General features: G+C 27.2%; 1 protein-coding gene across 1 annotated transcript; it reads right to left on the bottom strand.

Annotated features, from left to right (window-relative positions):
- Positions 1 to 3,300: 3,300 nt before the first annotated feature.
- LOC111304019 (delta(12)-fatty-acid desaturase FAD2-like) lies at positions 3,301 to 6,572 on the bottom strand. The gene is made up of 2 exons (XM_022900549.2): positions 6,156 to 6,572; positions 3,301 to 4,743 (listed from the first exon to the last, which is right to left on the bottom strand). Exon 2 carries the CDS (start codon positions 4,713 to 4,715, stop codon positions 3,564 to 3,566), a length of 1,152 nt encoding a protein of 383 aa, XP_022756284.2. The 5' UTR covers positions 4,716 to 4,743; positions 6,156 to 6,572; the 3' UTR covers positions 3,301 to 3,563.
- Between the last annotated feature and the right edge of the window lie 12,052 nt (positions 6,573 to 18,624).

The following is an 18,624-nucleotide window of genomic DNA, read 5'->3' as shown; positions in this document are numbered from 1 at the left end:
AGGGTTCAGTAAAATAATTATCCCCTAAGGTGGGACTTCCTTTTCCATTTTTACCAAATTTTTTTATTTTTACTCTTGCTTAAGTATAAGTCTCAACAATTTTTTTTTATTTAGGTATTTTATACTTAAAAGTTTTTAAATTATTTTTTGTTAATTTTCCCACTTTCTCTTTTACCCTGTGCTTCATTTCCCTTTTTTTTTTTTAATTTTTTATTGCTTTTTTATTTTTAGGTTTTAAGCTATGCATTTATTTAAAGTATAAATAAATTTAAATTTTATTTGATATAAAAATAATTTTAGTAATTTTTTATTATTTATTAATTTTACAAATATAAAACATATAATATAAATTTAATTATATATAAAATTTAATCTAATATCTTTAATTGTAATTTTTTATTTTCATTTCAATTCAGTTCCTTGCCATCGTTATATTTGTATTCACACATATTACACCATCAATCTTAATATTACTATAATGTTAAATAATCTTATTTTCATTGCTATTTTTAATCTCGAAAACAATTTTATAGAGCATGAGTTTGAAGAATATCAAGCTAGGACAACATTGATAGTCTCTTCGTTTTGAGCAACGCTTTGAGTGGTCCTGATTCTAAACACGACTCTTTGCTTTTTAACAGCCATTCTTTTCCATAGGACCCGTCCTCATCAATTTATAATTCAAGTGGATTTGGCATAACTGTTATAAAACCGTCCTTTGTGATACCACGGCTGAGATTGTTTTTCTCAGTACCGTACTTTTGTGCTTCTCTTCTCTTCTCTTTTCTCCTCTACAATTTACCACTATAGTGATAAGCCAGCGTATAAGCTCCAAATAGTTGTGATGCAGAGAAGACTGAGGTCTTTGCATTCAGGCAAAGGGCAATAATATGAACCATGTTTCTTGTGAGGCAACTATGAATCCTGACATCATTCCTGATCCTTCTGAGTTCATTTTCAGCATCTGGAATATATTGAGCTTCAGCCCAGACCTTGAACCTATCATTTTTTATGGTTATGAGGAGCTTCCTCTAGGCGAGGAATAAGATCAGTGCTTGAATTGGCAGGGCTAACATCTCTATCTTGGGTTTTAATGACTGATCATCCCAGTACACCATCTACTTGATAATAATTATAACTTGAGTTTTGATCCTTTATTTCAAACGGATAGTGTACGCTCAACGGTGATGGACTGATGAGAAGTTCAACTCTAGTGGCGCCATCAATACGATTATTAGGGCTTGGAGAGGTAGGCTGCAGTACTGATTGGTTCCCTACGAAGTTTGGAACAGGGACGCTACAAGGCACATCAGTTTGACTGACGGCTAGACCGTTTACTTGGTTGAACAGGTCGACGTTGTTCACGGAATTAAATTCGGTGGGTTGAATCTGAACCCAATTGAGGCTGCTGCTACCATTTGGTTGGGGAATTAGAGTCAAAATGCGGTCCAGGGTTGGCTTCGTCTCAATGAGAACAGTCCCATGAAAGCCTGGTTGGTATTCGGGAGGAAGGTTGTCCTTGATGTTCTGAAGCTTTAGCAGATGGGGTGAAAGATTTCTTCTTCTCTCATGTTAGGTGATTTGGCTAATGTCAAGTCTGCCAAAACCAATAGCAGATTGATTTCTTTTATTGAAGCCATTGGTTCGATTAGAGGGACGAAGCAACGAGTTGGTGAGGCCCCGGCCAGACTCATTTAAATTGGGATTGAGGAAAAATGGGTTATACGCGTTGTTTAAGTTTGAAGCATTGGTGAACTTGTAACCGTTAGACATAGGGGATATTGGGAGATATAGAGGCAGGAGGCATCAAAGCGAAAATTGTAACTTTGACTTGTGAAAAAGCATTAGTTCGTATGGTTCGTTTTATAGTTAAAGGTCGTCTATTACAAAAATAGTAAAAGCTCATTTCATGACTAAAAACCTTGAAATAAAGAAAGTAGAAGGCTAAATATGCAAGGGACTCGTATATTTCTTTTATAAGAGCGTATCTGATTCTTTTGAAAATACATGGCAAGAATGACAACAAAATGTTCATTTTTGCCTTTATTACCTGCATATTCATTGGATGTTACCATTTCTATCCTTTCTTAAAATGGTTAGGTCTAAGGTTAAGTCTTCCCTCCCTTCTCTAGAGATTTTCTTATTTATAGATATATTTACTTTCCAAAAACTTAAATAATGTTTTAAATATGATAATAGAATAAATTATTTAAATTAATATTATGTTAGATTGTAAAATTATTATATGTGTTAATAGTTTATAAGATCCTTTTCCAAATAAAGATTATAAGATCACGATATATAATATTATAGGTTAAGGAGTATAGAAAGACCTAAGCTACAATTAAAATATTTTCCAAGTTTTTATTTTTTTGTTGCATTTAATCAATATCTCTAATATTTATTTGGATCCAATTAAACTTTTATTGAGATAAAAAATTTAATACCATTAATTTTTTTTTATCAATTAAGATAAAATTTTATGTGATATTAATAAATAAAGAAAGTTTATCCCATGATGTAATTATTATATGTAAAAATTAAATAAAATAAATTTTTTTCTTTATTTTCTCTATTCCTCTCTCTAAGATCATTGTAAGGATTCAATTAATTATAATTTTAAAATTGATTGATTAAATTTTGTCACATAACTAAATTTCATCTATTTAAGATTTCGATTGAATCAAAATAAAAAATTAAAAATTTGATTGATTGTAATAAAATATTAAAAATTTAAATAATTATTAAATTATAGTTCAAAAACATTTTTGATTGTGTAAGTTTAGTTGATTAATTTTTAATTCGATTTTCGCTAATTGATTTTATGCTAGTTGATCAGTTTGTTAATTGATATTATTATTTTATTCATTGGTTTCTTGGGGGCAATAAAAATGTTGTGTATAAGGGATTATTTGATTATGTACTGCTTAAAATTTTAACTTGTATATGTTGTTTCGTTAACAAAAACATGATACTATCAAACACATTTCAAAATTTATGTTGGGCAATGTTATCAATTTAGATAATTGCTTAAGTCCATTTATATGTATGATAAATCATATAATAAAAAAATTATATTTATCAATGGAAAAAGAAAGGAAAGAAAGTAGTGTAATATATTTTTGTGCTCAACCAATTTAATAGAGAACCATCATCTATATATTATGTGATGTCAACAAATATCTGAGATTTCCCTTTCACATTCTTTTTAATTAAAGTAAAAGCGTAGATAAATTTTTATTCTTCAGATATCATTGCGACAGAAGTGATATAGTTACCCGCATATCATAGATATATATAAGATAAAACTAATACTAGAGCTTAAAGGGGGAAAAAGTTTAATTAAAGCACAGCATGTTTCTACCATGCGCGATAATACTTGTTGCAGCACTTGCACATTTTTCTACCATCTTTTATTAAGGCAGCACTTAAACATAAAGCTAGTCGGCAACTTTTCCACATTTTTCTACCATTTTTTTATTTAATGTAGCACTCGCACTTGCCCAGTTAACAGTAGTCTAACTACGTTTTCATTGACCTCAACTGGCTGGCAGCGACCGGTATTAGAACTTGTTGCGATACCAGAAAACACCTTTGCCATCAGCACCCTCATCAGGCTCGACGTAAAGACACTCTTTTGCTTCCCTCCACATAGCCTTGTAAATTGGAGTTCCATCAAACCGATAATACTTGCCCAGTATTGGTTTGATTGCTTTAGTGGCCTCCATTGCATGATAATGTGGCATTGTTGAGAAGAGATGATGAGCCACATGTGTATCCGTGATGTTATGAAAGACTTTATTCAACACCCCGTAATCTCTATCCACAGTTGACAGAGCTCCCCGCAGCCAATCCCATTCGGATGAGTCATAATGTGGCAGTGCTGGGTGAGTATGTTGCAAGTATGTAATCAAAACGAGAAATCCATTCAAGATAAGTAACGGCATCCCATAGATGCATAAAAGCCAAACCAACCCTTTTGCTGTAGCAATTGTATAGAGCACATAAGTTGCTGCAAATGTACCAGCATCGGAGATGTAAATTTGAAGCCTTTCACGATCACAGTAAATGGGGCCGTAGGGATCATAATGGCAAGCAAATCGATCATAGTGTCGGCCTGAAACATTGAAAGCTAAATACAATGGCCAGCCAAGAGTCACTGTGACTGCAAAGGACAGAACTCGGCCAAGTGGATTGTTCAGGGATTTTGAATACCATGATACTCTAGATTTGGGTTTGGGCACAAACACTTCATCACGCTCCATGGACCCTGTGTTAGAGTGGTGGCGGCGATGACTATATTGCCATGAGAAGTATGGAACTAAAAGGGCAGAGTGGAGGATCAGCCCAACAGTGTCGTCAACACGTTGGTAGTCACTGAAAGCATGGTGACCACACTCATGTGCAATGACCCAAACACCTGTGAGGATGCAGCCTTGGAGAAACCAATAGATAGGCCAAGCAATGTAGGTAAGAGTGTATGGAAGAAGGTGAAAATAAGACGTAGCAATGTAGTAGAAGAGAGAGGCTAAGCAGAGGTCGTGAACAACATATGAGAATGAACGAAGGAGGGAGCGCTGAAAACAATGGGGAGGAACAGCTTTCTTGATCTGACTGAGAGTAAATGGAGGCTTCTCGTAGGGAACTCGATGGAGGGGACTTTCTTTTTCTTCATTATTGTTGCTGGGGACAGGCATCCTACCACTGGCACCCATTGTTTTTGGTTATTCTTCTCTATAAACCCTGGAAACACAAACGCTATCAGTTCCAATTCTGATAACTAAACGAACACACTTCATATTGAAATATTGAATATTATTTATTGATGGTTGACCAGTGTAAATAACAAATCTTACAACAATATGCACAGAAAGAGAAAATAAGTTTAAAGTTATGACCTGCAAATCAATCTAGCTCAATTTATCATGTAAAATTCCATGAGTTTGCTACTATTTAACTATTTAATGATGTTTATAAATATAAACGTTACTATTTAACTATTTAATGATATTTTGTATCAAAACGTTTTAAATTTTATAAGAACATTGAAATTAACAATATTTTAAAATGAAACACCGTAACAAAACTATTACTAATCTTCCATTTAAGTAACGCATTACTTTTCTCAACTCTCGTGAGCAAAGAAATAAAAAAATTAAAAAAAAAAAGAGAGAGAATCGAAAGAAAAGGCAAAAATATAACCAACCATTTTGAGAAGCCAAAAGTCTTTCTTTCATCTCAAGATGGTTTGAATGAAACAAGCCCCCTGGGAATCCCATCAGATATAAAATGAACACATCACAAATTGTGGCCCGGAAAATGTAAAAGAAAGCTAAAAGAAAGGTTTGTTTTTTTTTTTTCAAAGGGTTAAAAACAATGGAGATCGTAGGACTGGTATCTGGGATCACAACAAAAAGTAAAGCCCCAAAAGTTTGTCAGAATTTTTAACAAAAACGATGCCTTCAAGCATAGAATATTAGATGTAAACAATAAATTTTGAGTTAAAAAAAAAAGTAATAAAGCTTTGCATGGCATCTGCTTCTTTTATTGTTTATCTCCTTTGTGTTTCTCTTTCCCTTTGGTTTCTCAAGATCTTTTCTATTTTCTTGTGAAAAGTGAAAACAGTTGAGAGTTTGGCAGTCAAATGCAAAAATAATAGCAAACACCCCTGGTAATTAAGTTAGCATAACAAAAGCATGTATGCTTTCATTGTTCATGTATTAAAGCCACCATTTAATGATGACCGTGACAAACAACTATAAAAAAAAAATCATTAGAAATAATATTCACAACCACATTATTTTACAAAAGTAAAAAAAAAATTAAAACAGCTAACAAAAGAAGTCGACTAGTCTTCACTTATCTATCCATTATAGAAAGAGAAAAAACAAAAGCTTAACAACAACCAAAAAAAAAGGTAGAAAGCTGAAGACATTGGGACAGCAACAAACATTTTTCACAAAAGATGTCGCAGTTGGATAAAAAAAATGAATTGCATGTGTTTAAAGTTGAGCCGAATTTATTAAATATATACTAATATAAATAAAATGAATTAAATTACATCCAAGAAAAATAATATTATTAAAAAGAAGAGAACAGACCCAACAATCATGAATAAAAATCAACATGGAAACACATAAAAGAAAATAAAGTACCTTAGATTTAGGCAAAATTTTCGTAACGCCAGAAGCACTTCTCTTGCGAAGGAGCACTTCTCTGTCTACGGAGAAAATGAGTTATTTTTGGAGTTATTTCAGGGTTAAATAATAGAGAAAGATTTGATATAGGTATTGCATGGTGGTGAGTCCCACTAAATTACGCTTGGAAGAAATCATCTGCCCTTTTCCCCACTTACATGTTGACAGCACCTTCACCATGGCTTTTAATGATATTCTGATTTTCTCTTTATCAACCACATCATCTCCTTATTCCCTTCTACAAACGCTCTTGATCTTGCTTGACCAGGTCATCTATACCACCAGATCTTTTTCTTTAAAATCTCCAAAACACCCTTTCTAGATTTTACTTTTCAGCAATCGTTATAATAATTTTTTTTTTTTTTTTTACTTCTAACATTGTTAGAGATTAAACACAAAAGTTTAATATTTTATACAAACCACAGGATTATCAGCAAAAATTACTACCATCCTCGTTAAATTTAAACATTTTTATAACCGGATGCAAATATCACCTATATTTTATTTTCATAACGATTTTTCGTTCAGAGATTCAATCGTTAAATTTAGTAAAAATTTTTAGAGTTATAATCTTTTTTTAGGTGTGATTAATCACAAAATTATTATTTTTAATAAAAAATTTTAAAATTAATTAAAATTTATTAAAAAAATTTAGGTCTGCGAAATCAGAGTTGAATCCGAGAATACGATTACGAGTGAAGAAGATATTAACATCCTCATGTCATCCGTTCAAAGAATGGTTTTAATTAAACATGTGTAATCCTTTAATTTTTTACAATGTAATCCATTTTTACATTTAAATTTAATTTCTTAAAATTTATTTATAAAAAAACCTTTTTTTCTTATGAAACTAATTTATTATTATTTCGTATTCTACAAAATATTTAACGTTTTGGTAAATTTTATAGAAAATCTTTATTTAAAAAATATTTCGAGAAAATTAATCATTCACAAAATTCTTAAAATTTTGTCATAAAATATTTTATTTATTTATTGAAAATAATTTTAAAAACATTTCAACTCTTTGACAAGTTCTTAAAATTTATTAAATAGATTTTATGATTATTTTGACTCTTCAACAAAATCTTAAAATTTTAGACAGATTTTAGGATCATATCAACTTTTTAACGAGATCCTTAATAAAATTATTTTTTTATTAATAATAATTAAGGGATTTAATTAATTATTTATTTTTTATTGTGATTATTTTTATCTTTTTTATTATTTAAATGAATAATTTATTTAATAAAAACAAACTTTTTTTATTATCTTAATTCTTGGTGAAATACAAAAATATTGTGGCAATTAAGAGATTTATTTTAAAAAAACACTTTGATTAATTTTCTTATTATTTATTGTTTTTATATTGTTAAATAAATCTTTATTCTAGTAAAAATAATTTTTTATTATCTCAACTCTATGAAAAAATATGAAATTTTATTTTTACTCGCAATAATTAAATAAAATCAAACTCTTTTAATTTTCTTTAAAAATTACATATAAAGGATAAACTTAAGCAAATCCTTAGTTTTATTTTTATTTTATTATTTTTTAGCAAAATTTATTTTTTTAAATTATCCAAACACCTTGGTGAAATTTAAGCAACATTTTACTTTAAAATTATGAGAAAATAAAACTCTTTTTACTTTTCCTTAATATTATTATTTTTATTCATCCTTTTATTTTAAATTAAAATCTTAGTATTTATTTATTTTATTGTTGTACTTTTTTATATTATTACTAATAATTATTTAATTTTAGTAAAAAAAACATATACTTCATTTGGTTACGACAACATATACCACCTCTTGCGGACTTTGTTGTATATTCTTCATTTGATTTTAGTATACTTTAAATGTATTAATAAAATTAATATTTTATGATTTTTAATATCAAAAATAAAATTTCATAAAATATAGATTTAGAATATAAAAAGATAAGAATTTATATATTAAAAAAACATAATTTTGACATATAAATAAAATCTCATTTCTTGGCTAAGAAAAAATATAAAAAAAATTGACACATCTAAAAAAATTAAAAAAATTATTTTATAAATATTTATAAACCTTCGTTAACTAAATCATTTTTATTATTAGAGTACTTTTTTAAAAAACATATATACCAATTATTTAAACTTTTATGTGGAGTTAAAAAACGACTTCTATAATAAATTTTATTAGATACATTTTTGGTAATTATATATATATATATATCTTTAATTAGAGGGGATCTTAAAATATTGAGGTTTTAAGTTTAAATTTAAGTGTATTTGAGTTTGATTGTTTAATTATGTTTTAATTCGTTAGTTAATTATCCAATTATTGTAAATTAAATTATGATGTAATAGTTTATTGTTTAATTAATTATATGAATGTAGGACATGTTTGGTATACATAATTATAATGGATAAGATAAGATAATATTATAAATAGGATTAAATTAAATAATGTTATCATATTTTGTATTTAAGTATGTAAAGATTATGATAAGATAATTTATTTATTAGTAAAAATCATTTTTCTTTAAAGTTTATATAATTTAAATTATTGATATAATTTTTAAGAGTATAATAAAAAATATAAAATTAATCTTATAGATTAAAAATAATCCTCTTTTATTTTGGAAAGATTAAATCATTTTATACCAAAAGTATGATTAATCCACATTGTAATTATATTTCTTTCTTTACAAACAACTAAACATAATATAAGATTATTATCGTTTTATCCTAACCACTTTTTTTTTATATACCAAACATTATCATAATAGTTGGTTATGATTCTAATTTAAAAAAAAAAACGTGTTTAATTCTTGTTAATTAGTATAAACTTTTATTCAAAATAATTTCTGATAATTTAGATGAATTGACCCCAAAGTGGTCCAAAGTTTCCAAAAGAAGTGATTTTGTTTTCAAAGTTGTATTTAAAATCTAGGGTAGTCTCGATAATAAGAAACGGTAGTATGAATTGATTGAGGAAAGAGAAATGTTAACTGGAGCCTATAGGTGGCCATTGATATGCCCACAAGGAAATTATGCGTCAAATTGATCTTACAATAAATCCAACGTATCATTTAAAGAGTAGTTGAATGTTAAATCTAATGAAAGGTTAGATATCTATCCAAATTCGATGGTTTGTCCAAAATTTTAAAATATTTGAATACAAATTTAAAGTCTATTAAATGGGTTTAAATATAATTTTTAAATTCGTTTAAATTCCAAATAATGTATTGAACAAAAAATTTAAGATCTAAGTCCAACCTAACTCGACCCGACCCATCACATATATATATATATATATAATTTTTATTTTTTTATATATGTGAATTACATATACATTAATTCACATATCTATAAAAATTTAAAATAAAAATTATATATTTTATTAAATTTAAAATTTATTTTATATGATAAAAATTAAATTTAATAAAAATAATATATATAATTTTTATTTTAAATTTTTATATATATGTGAATTGAATATAATTCAATTAAACTTAATTTAATCATAATTTAAAAATTTTTTATTATATAAATTAAGTTTGTTGGGTGGGTTTGAGATTTATTTTTTAATTTGAGCTAAGTTTGAAAAATTCTAAGGCCCAAAATTTCTGATTGAGTCAAGTCTAAACAATTATATAAGCTATTAATATCAAACATAAGTCTATCCAAACCTGATCCAATCCAACTCGTGAACACCTTTATTCACTGTCATCTTTTAAGAAATCAAATTAATGAACAAGATTTTTTTTAAGGATATAAAAAGTTTCTAAACTATAATTAAAAAAATCTAAATCTTTATTTTTTTTTATTACAATCAATCAACTTTTTCAATATTTATTTACATTTAATTAAGTTATTATTTGATGAAAAAGTTAATATTGATAAGTTTTTTACTAAGATAAAATTTTATATGTTATCAATAAAATATATTAAAGTTTGTCATGCAATGTAATTAATATATATATAAATTAAATAAAATAATTTTTTTCTTTTTTTTTTCTCTATTTTATTTTTTGCTCTCTCTCTAATATCACTCTAAATGTTCAATTGATTGTAATTTACAGATTGATTGATTCAATTTTTTCACATCACTAAATTTCATCCAATTAAAGATTAATTGGGTCAAAATAAAAAAAAAATTAAGTGATTAATTGATTGCAATAAAATATTAATAGTTTAAATTATTATTGAATTATAATTTAAGGATATTTTTTACATTTGAACTTTTTTTCTTAATGAGTACTTTCAAAGCATTTTTTCGCTATCTTATGAATATTGATAGAGTATTAAATATTTTATTTTATTAATTAAGATTTAGATTTTGATAATTTTAATATAAAATTTTATAAAAATTTATTAAGGAAAAATAGCGGAATTGCTTTGGTTAATTTTTTTGAATTTTTCATTAAAAATCAATTAAAAATATATTAAAGTGAATCAACATTTTTTCATTCATAAAACTTACTGAGTAAATATTAATATTTGTTGAGTTTAAATTTTTAATTATATTTATTTATTTTATTTTAAGTATGATTTGTAATTATTTTTATTATTATTTTTTATCAAGCTTCTATGCACCAAAAAATTGCTTTTGTTTAAAAACACAAGAAAAATGAAAACAAAAGTTTCAAATTTATTAAAAGTAAGAATTCTGTTTTATATTTCTTTCCAATTAATTTTTGTTTGAATTTTCATTTTTCTGTTGTGTAGTATTCCTTCCACTCTAGACTTTTTAGGAAGTATTTTTCATATAGTTTAATCAACAATAAATTAAAGATAAAATGAAAGATAGTTAAAGTTGAAACAAATTGATCTTCAAAGGCCAACTGGATAAGATAATATTTATGAGAGAGAATATATTATATAATTTTATATTTAAAAATTAAATTTATTTTTAAAAATTATTTATCACTAATTAAAATTTAAAAAATATATAATATTCCTACACAAGAGCATTTGATGTAACTGCTACGTGACAAGTGGACATACGTATGTATTCTATATGTATTCTATATGTATTTCTTGTTCAGAGTATATTATATAATTAAAATTTTAATTCAAAAAGTAGATATTTTTTCTATTTATAATATTTTTAGCATGACGAAACTGCCCTTAGGCCGGCATGTTTTAGATTGGATTTTTGTTAACAAAATTACCAGAGTTGCAAAAAAAAAAAGGGATATATTAACAAAAAAGGATGGTCACTGGGTCAGTGTCAAAAATTCTCAGAACAGCCAAGGTAAAACACTAAAGCTACTGTGCACGTGATTCTCACATGTCTACCATGCCTCGATTTCTGTGAACTGTTGGAATATCTCCTCTACGTGAAGGGATATTCTGTTTAGGTTTTGACTCATACTCTCACAAAGTTTTCTGACGTATAAAATGCAGCCTTTTATTACTTTTTTTTATGACCGAAGAAAATAAGTTTTTTTTTTTTTAAATAAAAAGAATATTACTATAGTAAAAAGTAATATTCCATTTTTAAATTAAAAAAAATAAATATCGTACATTTTATTTTTATTTCAGCATCTGGTTTATTGTAAGGATATCTCTTCTACGTGAAGGGATCTTCTATTTAGGTTTTGTCTCCACAAACTAACAAAGATTTCCAAGGTATAAAATTCAGCCTTTTTATTACTTTTTTTTTCAAAGAAAATCTGCTTTTTAAATAAAAAGAATACTACAATAGCAAAAAGTAATATTCCATCTCTAAATTAAAAATATACACAAATATCATATTTTTATTTTATTTTTCATTTCACCTTCTTATTTATGTAAAATTGTTGGAATATCCCAAGGATCTTCTTTTTAGGTTTTGTCTCCACATTCTTACAAATTTTTTTTATGTATAAAATTCAGCATTTTATTAGTTTTTTTTCTTTTAAAATAAAAGAGAACATTGCCATAGTAAACAACAGGGACAGATTTAGAATGGATGCAATGAGGCAGGTATATCATTAGAATTTTAAAAGGTAAATATTTCTATTAGTAAAATTGTGGAAGGAAAAAATTTTCATCCAATCATGGATTACCACATGTCCAATAAAATTTCTTTAATTAATTAATTAAAAAAATTTTAAGTGACAAATCAATTATCACCATATGAATTGATGATATTATTTTAATAATATAATTAATTGATTAATTAATTTTATGATTAATTAAATATATCACTTGTCAATTGAAGATAAAATACTTGGTTTGACAAATTAAATTTCACCAATGAATCATCAATTTTTATCTTTAATTAAATTACAATTATTTAGAGATAAAATCAAAGAGGTTAAGTTCCCTTGAAACTCCCCCTCTTATCTAGTGGCACTATAAATACAGTGCTTCCCAATTCACAATTAATAATTTTGAAGAGAAGAAAAAGATTTTAAATACCTAAAACTTCTCTAAAGTCTGAATAAGCAAGCTATGAAGAATTGAAGAAATTTTGAAGAACTCGAAGAACAAAGCATTTGGGTTTTAAGAATTGTCAATGTATTGCTCTTCAATTTTATTCCTTATAAAGGAAAGAGATCAATTCTGTTTGTTCAAGATCAAGTTAACAAGACCTTTGAAGTATTCAAGAATAAATCTCAACACCTTTTAAAACATTCAAGAACAAGTTTGCCTAACCCTTGCAGCTAATTTTGCATTCAAGATTAAGTCAACAAGATTCTTGAAGCATTAAAGAACAAGTTTTAAAGACACTTAAAGCATTCAAGAACAAGTTTGCTTGATCCTTGAAGCAGATTTTTGCTGAATGAAAGAATAAAAGGATTTTCTTTGTAATATTTAAAGAATTGATTAGTGATTTTAATGATTGATAGTGGGAAAGTTACAAGTCAATGATGTTAAAATTGAATCATCAAATGAAAAACCTTTGTTTGTAAGTTTAAGTGTCATCTCAAGAATATTATTAAGAATATGAATTTTTGAGGTCATGTTTTAGTGTTTGCATTGCATGAATAGATCTTGTGCATCAAGAGTGTTCCATGAATTTATATTGTCATTTGATATTTTTAATTTCTGTTAAATTTTGGACTTATAACTGGTAAAAAGGGGAAAATGTTAGATTTGAATAAAACCCTACATAGTTAGGTCCCAAGGTTGAAATATAAAAGAAAAAGTACTTAGGAAAAAGTGAAATAAAAAAAAATAGAAAGGCAAGAAAAAAAATTTGAGTCTTGTATGAGTTGGCAATCATTATTAGGGATTTGTCAAATACCTAAACTCTCTTTTTTAGGCCTTTCAAATGATTCCATTCAACAGCCATGACCCCTCAAAAGCTATAAAGTTGAATTCGTGAAACATCTAATTTAAAAAGGAAGAAAGGAATTTGGATTCCTAGAAGATCAGGTAAATATGACATTTTTTTCTTAAAGATTCAAATGTGATAATTTGATGTGTCAATATTACGCTATAGTTCCAAAAATTTTTGAAATCAAAGCTAACACAAATCCTATAAAATGACCACAGATTTACCAATCTTTCAATCTGTTACCCAAAATTTTGCCTGGCTCATGTGTTTCCGTGGCATGTTGCTTATATTTACCAATTTTTCAACCCTTTTACCCAAAAAGTTGGCCTAACCCATATGTCATCAAGGTCATGTTGATCGCAAAACTTACCAAACTTTCAGTCTTTTACCAAAACTTTTGCCTAGCTTATGTGTTTTCAAGACATATTGCTTATATTTACCAACCTTTCAGCCTCTTTACCCAAAAAGTTGGCCAGACCTATATGTTGTCAGGGTTATGTTGATTACGAAACTTACCAACCTTTCAATTCCTTACCTTAAAATTGGCCTAACCATGCGTCTCGTGGGCATATTATTCAGAAAAGAAAGATCCTATTGCCCTTTAGACAATTTGAGTTATGATCAACCCATTCTTATAATAACTTTCCATTAAGGATGATTTGCTAAAATATGACATCTTCTATGAAACACATTATTGGAAAAATGAATTTGGAAGGCACGTCAAAAAATAATAATAATAACAAACAAAACAAAAAAAAAAAAAAGAAAAAGAAAAAGAGAATGAAGAAAATATGCTTATGATATCATGCATTTAGGAAATTCAAATAAATTCCAATAAAATCCTGATAAATTTTGAAGTTTTGAAAAATGGGACAAGAAAAAAAGCCCCAAAATAAAAAATGTCAAAACAAAAAACCTAAAAAAAACTATTGAAATGAGAACCTTTCTTCGATGTCATCTTTTTAAAGGGAACTGCTCTTCAATTTAAATGTTTATACTTGAAATGATAAATGGTCGTCTTTCATTACCATTTCACAAATGTAAAAATTTATTCCTTGTTACCCTTTTTAAGCCTAATTGAATTCTTTCAAAATAAACCCTAACTAAGGATCACCTTCCATATTGGAGGGCAAGAAAAAACACCTCTAAGGGTTAAAAATAGGGATATCCAATTAGAAACACATATGCTATGCCAAAGGCTCAATATAAAAGTTCACAAAAGTTTTAAATCCACTCAATGACAAGATTCAAATGCAAAAAAAAAAAAAAAAAAAGTAAAGCAAAAAAGAAAAAGGAAAGGAAAAAATGAAAAAAAAATAAAGAATAAAAGAAAGAAAAAAATGAGTGGGTGGAAAGTAAAAAAAATTAGACTTCAGAGAGTATCCTTCGAATAGAAAAATGATCTTTAGTTTTAATAGCCTTAAATACTTGTTTTGGATCTTTTTATCCTTTTCTTTAATAACCTCAAACCTTAATCTACATTACAATATTTGAAAAGTCCATATTTGATCAAGCATGAAGGCCTAAAATTGAAGAGTTTTCTCTTGGAAAAATGATCATAAAACTTTTAAGTCTCCATTTCTTACATAATTTCTTATTTGGATCGTTAACCCCTTTTGAAAAAATTATTTTTCTCTTTCAGATTAGTTTTGAAGTTTTTAAGTGTATGATACATTAATAAAAAAAAAATAGAAAAATGGCTCTAGGGTGAAAACCTTAAAAAAGGCAATCCTAGAGCAAACATTGAAAGTCATTCCTAATGTTAAATGTGGTGGATGCTGAACCAAGTTAAGTCAAACCTTATTGAAAGATCTGAAATATCAAAGTCACAGAAGTCTGAGATGAGTTGATTTCGAAAATCTCAACCTTTGTCCATTTTCGAATGACCTTTCAAAGTCTTAAGCCTTTACAGCTAACTTTGACATATATCAAATATCACATTTGAAGATTAAAAAAAGTGTTTAACATGTTTGATTTTCAAGGAATTTATGTTTTTAGAAAAAATTTATATTTCATCTATGAGCTTGTATGAAAAAAGTACATGCCTTTTTATCCCTTATAGGTGCTAAAACCCTTTTGAATAAATAGAAATATCCATATATAGAACTATTCAACCTATTTGGAAAGAATCTTCACCTTTCATTTCTAATAGAGATCGCTAATTCTCGGGCATGTAAGCCCAGTTTAGCTATCCTTGAAAAAAAATATTAAGCCTAGATTAGTTGGCCCTTAATGAAATATTAAGCCCAAATTAGCTGGCCTCCAATGAATGTAAGCCTAGTTAGTTGGCCTCTAATGAAATTTTAGACCCAGATTAGCTAGCCCCTAATGAAATAATAAGCCCAATTTAGCTAGCTTTCAAAGAAAAATTTAAGCCTAGATTAGCTAACCTCCAATAAATATAAGCCCAGTTTAGCTAGCTTTCAAAGAAATATTTAAGCCTAAATTAGTTGGCCCTTCAATGAAATATTAAGCCCAGTGCATCTGCATCACTAAAAAAAAAAGATGTTTGCCTTAGTTGCATCTGCATCACTAAAAAAAAAAGATGTTTGCCTTAGTTGCATCTACATCACTAAAAAAAAAAAGATGTTTGCCTTAGTTGCATCTACATCACAAGTTGGCCCTCCAATAAAATATTAAGCCCAGTGCATCTGCATCACTAATAAAAAAATGATATTTACCTTAGTTGCATCTACATCACAAAAAAAAGAACATTTGTATTCATACTTGCATGTGCATTATAAGAAAAAAGACCTTTGCATTTGCATCATAAAAAAGACATTTGCATTCAGCTCTGCATCAATAAAAAGATACTTGCATTTACATCACTTGCATTTGTATCATGAAAAAGACATTTGCATTTAGCTCTGTATCAATAAAAAGACATTTATATTTGCATCACTTGCATTTGCATTATGAAAATTGCATTTACATCACTTGCATTTGCATTTGCATCACTTGCATCTGCATCATAAGAAAGATATTTACATTTGCATCACTTGTATTTGCATTTGTATTTGCATCTTAATCGAGGTATTTGCATTTGCACCATAAGAAAGAAGTTTGCATTTGCATCATGACATCTGCATCCTAAGAAAAGGTATTTGTAGGGCATTTACATGAAAGGAACATTGTTATTTGTATTGTGAGAAAGTCATCTGTATTTACATCAAGCATTCACATTGACATTGACATTTGCATTTGCACCATAAGAAAGAAGTTTGCATTTGCATCATGACATCTTCATCCTAAGAAAAGGTATTTGTAGGGCATTTACATGAAAGGAACATTGTTATTTGTATTGTGAGAAAGTCACCTGTATTTACATCAAGCACTCACATTGACATTGGCATTTGTATTTACATCATTTGATAGAAATTTGTATCAGGATTGTGTTTGTTAACTTTGTAAGGATAAAGATCACCAAATGATTATTGAGGTTCATAAGAAAGAAGCTCTTAGAATATGCAAACTAGGTTTAAGAATGGTTTTTTTTAATAAAAAAATAAAGGAAAGGACCAATGAAAAGAACCTTACTATCAAAATTTGGATGCATCATATCATTTTCTAATAATACTTGCATTACATGTACCATATTCATTGTATTTGTGAATTACAGTTAATATATTTTTCAAAAAAATTTAAACTTTGTTTTTCAAGGAAAGATAATTCAAATAAAGGACTAAGGTATGAAAAATGATTTTTAAAATAATCAAAATTTGTGAAATTCTCGAGCCATGACATCATGAGTCATTTTCAAACCAGTTTCAACAGAAAGAGAAAGAAAAGAGAAACAAAATTTTAAAAGTTTCAAAGCCTCTGTTTAAGGAGAACCATTTTCAAACAAGATTTTGAAGCCTCTGTTTAGAAGAACCCATGTTTAAATAAAGACCTTTAGAGTTTTAAAAATCTTTTATTAGAAGAAAGCCATTTAAAAAATATTTTTAAATTTTTGAAGTTTTATGGCCTCTTATTAAAGGAGCATTCAAAAGTTTTGATATTTGTAAAATATTTTAAATTTTGAGTTTCATAGCCTCTGATTGGAAGACCATTCAAAAGTTTCGAGATTTGTAAAATATTTTTAAAATTTTAAAGTTTCATGGTGTCATAATATATAGATTTAAAAATCTATAACTAGACTTAACAAATGGAGTCACCACCAATCTTTTTTACCTAGATATGATTGGCTACCTAAGAAATCTATCCTTTTAAGGAACTCTTAAGCTTGATTAAGGGTCCCTAAAAGAATAGGTTCAGGTCTATGACCAGAACAGAGTTTAGAAGTTTGGTTACATGTGGCGAAGGTTATAGCACCCCCACATACCCATCCAAAGGATGGTACCATTTCATTTTAAATTTATCCTAAGATTTTGATTCTAATGGTTTTAAAATTTAATGTTCAAATATTGAAAATAATTCTTAAGATTTCTCCATTAATCTGGTAGAACTCTTAAAAATATTTTCTCACCTCAAGAGTATTCAAGAATCATATTTGTTTTCTTGAAGAGGCTCTGTCGTTGAAAAAAGATTTAATTATTATTTTTTTTTGTTTTTATTTTTTATTGAAATATTTTCTCTTTTGAATTTTTAAATTTTTCACCATTTGGGCTTATTTAGAAATTTTTTTTATTTATTTATTTTTTGTTAGATTTCTAAATTTTTTACCATTTGGGTTAATTTAGAAATTTTTTTTTTCAAAATCTTTAAATTTTCGACCATTTGGGCCTATTTAGAAATTCTTTTTTTTTTCCAAAATTTCTAAATTTTCCACAATTTGGGCTTATTTAAAATTTTTTTTTTTGGAAAGAAAATAATATGACAATTATGTTTTATTGAAGTTTCATTTAAATTCTTTCACCATTTGGGACAAATTTAAAGAAATTTCTCACCTAGAGATTTCTTAGGAATTTATCATTTGAAATTTCTAAAATTCTCATCCTTGGATAATTGTCAAATATTCTTAACTAAAAATTTTTTATTTTTTCCTTTTTTTTCTTTTTTAATAAGAAAGTTCATGATGAGCAATATCAAAATGTTCAATACTAGAGCCAAACACTATTGATCACTTACTAGTGAGAAACCTTTTACTTTTTTTTATATGGAGTCCCACCCATAACAAAGAAATTAAAAGCACAGAGTTTAACAAAAATAGATCAAAGATCATATGACAT

Source organism: Durio zibethinus, chromosome 13 (assembly GCF_047325235.1).
Source record: "Durio zibethinus cultivar Kanyao isolate XHJ-2024 chromosome 13, ASM4732523v1, whole genome shotgun sequence".
In the NCBI taxonomy this organism is placed as follows: Eukaryota; Viridiplantae; Streptophyta; class Magnoliopsida; order Malvales; family Malvaceae; genus Durio; species Durio zibethinus.
This window is presented reverse-complemented; position numbering and strand designations above follow the sequence as displayed.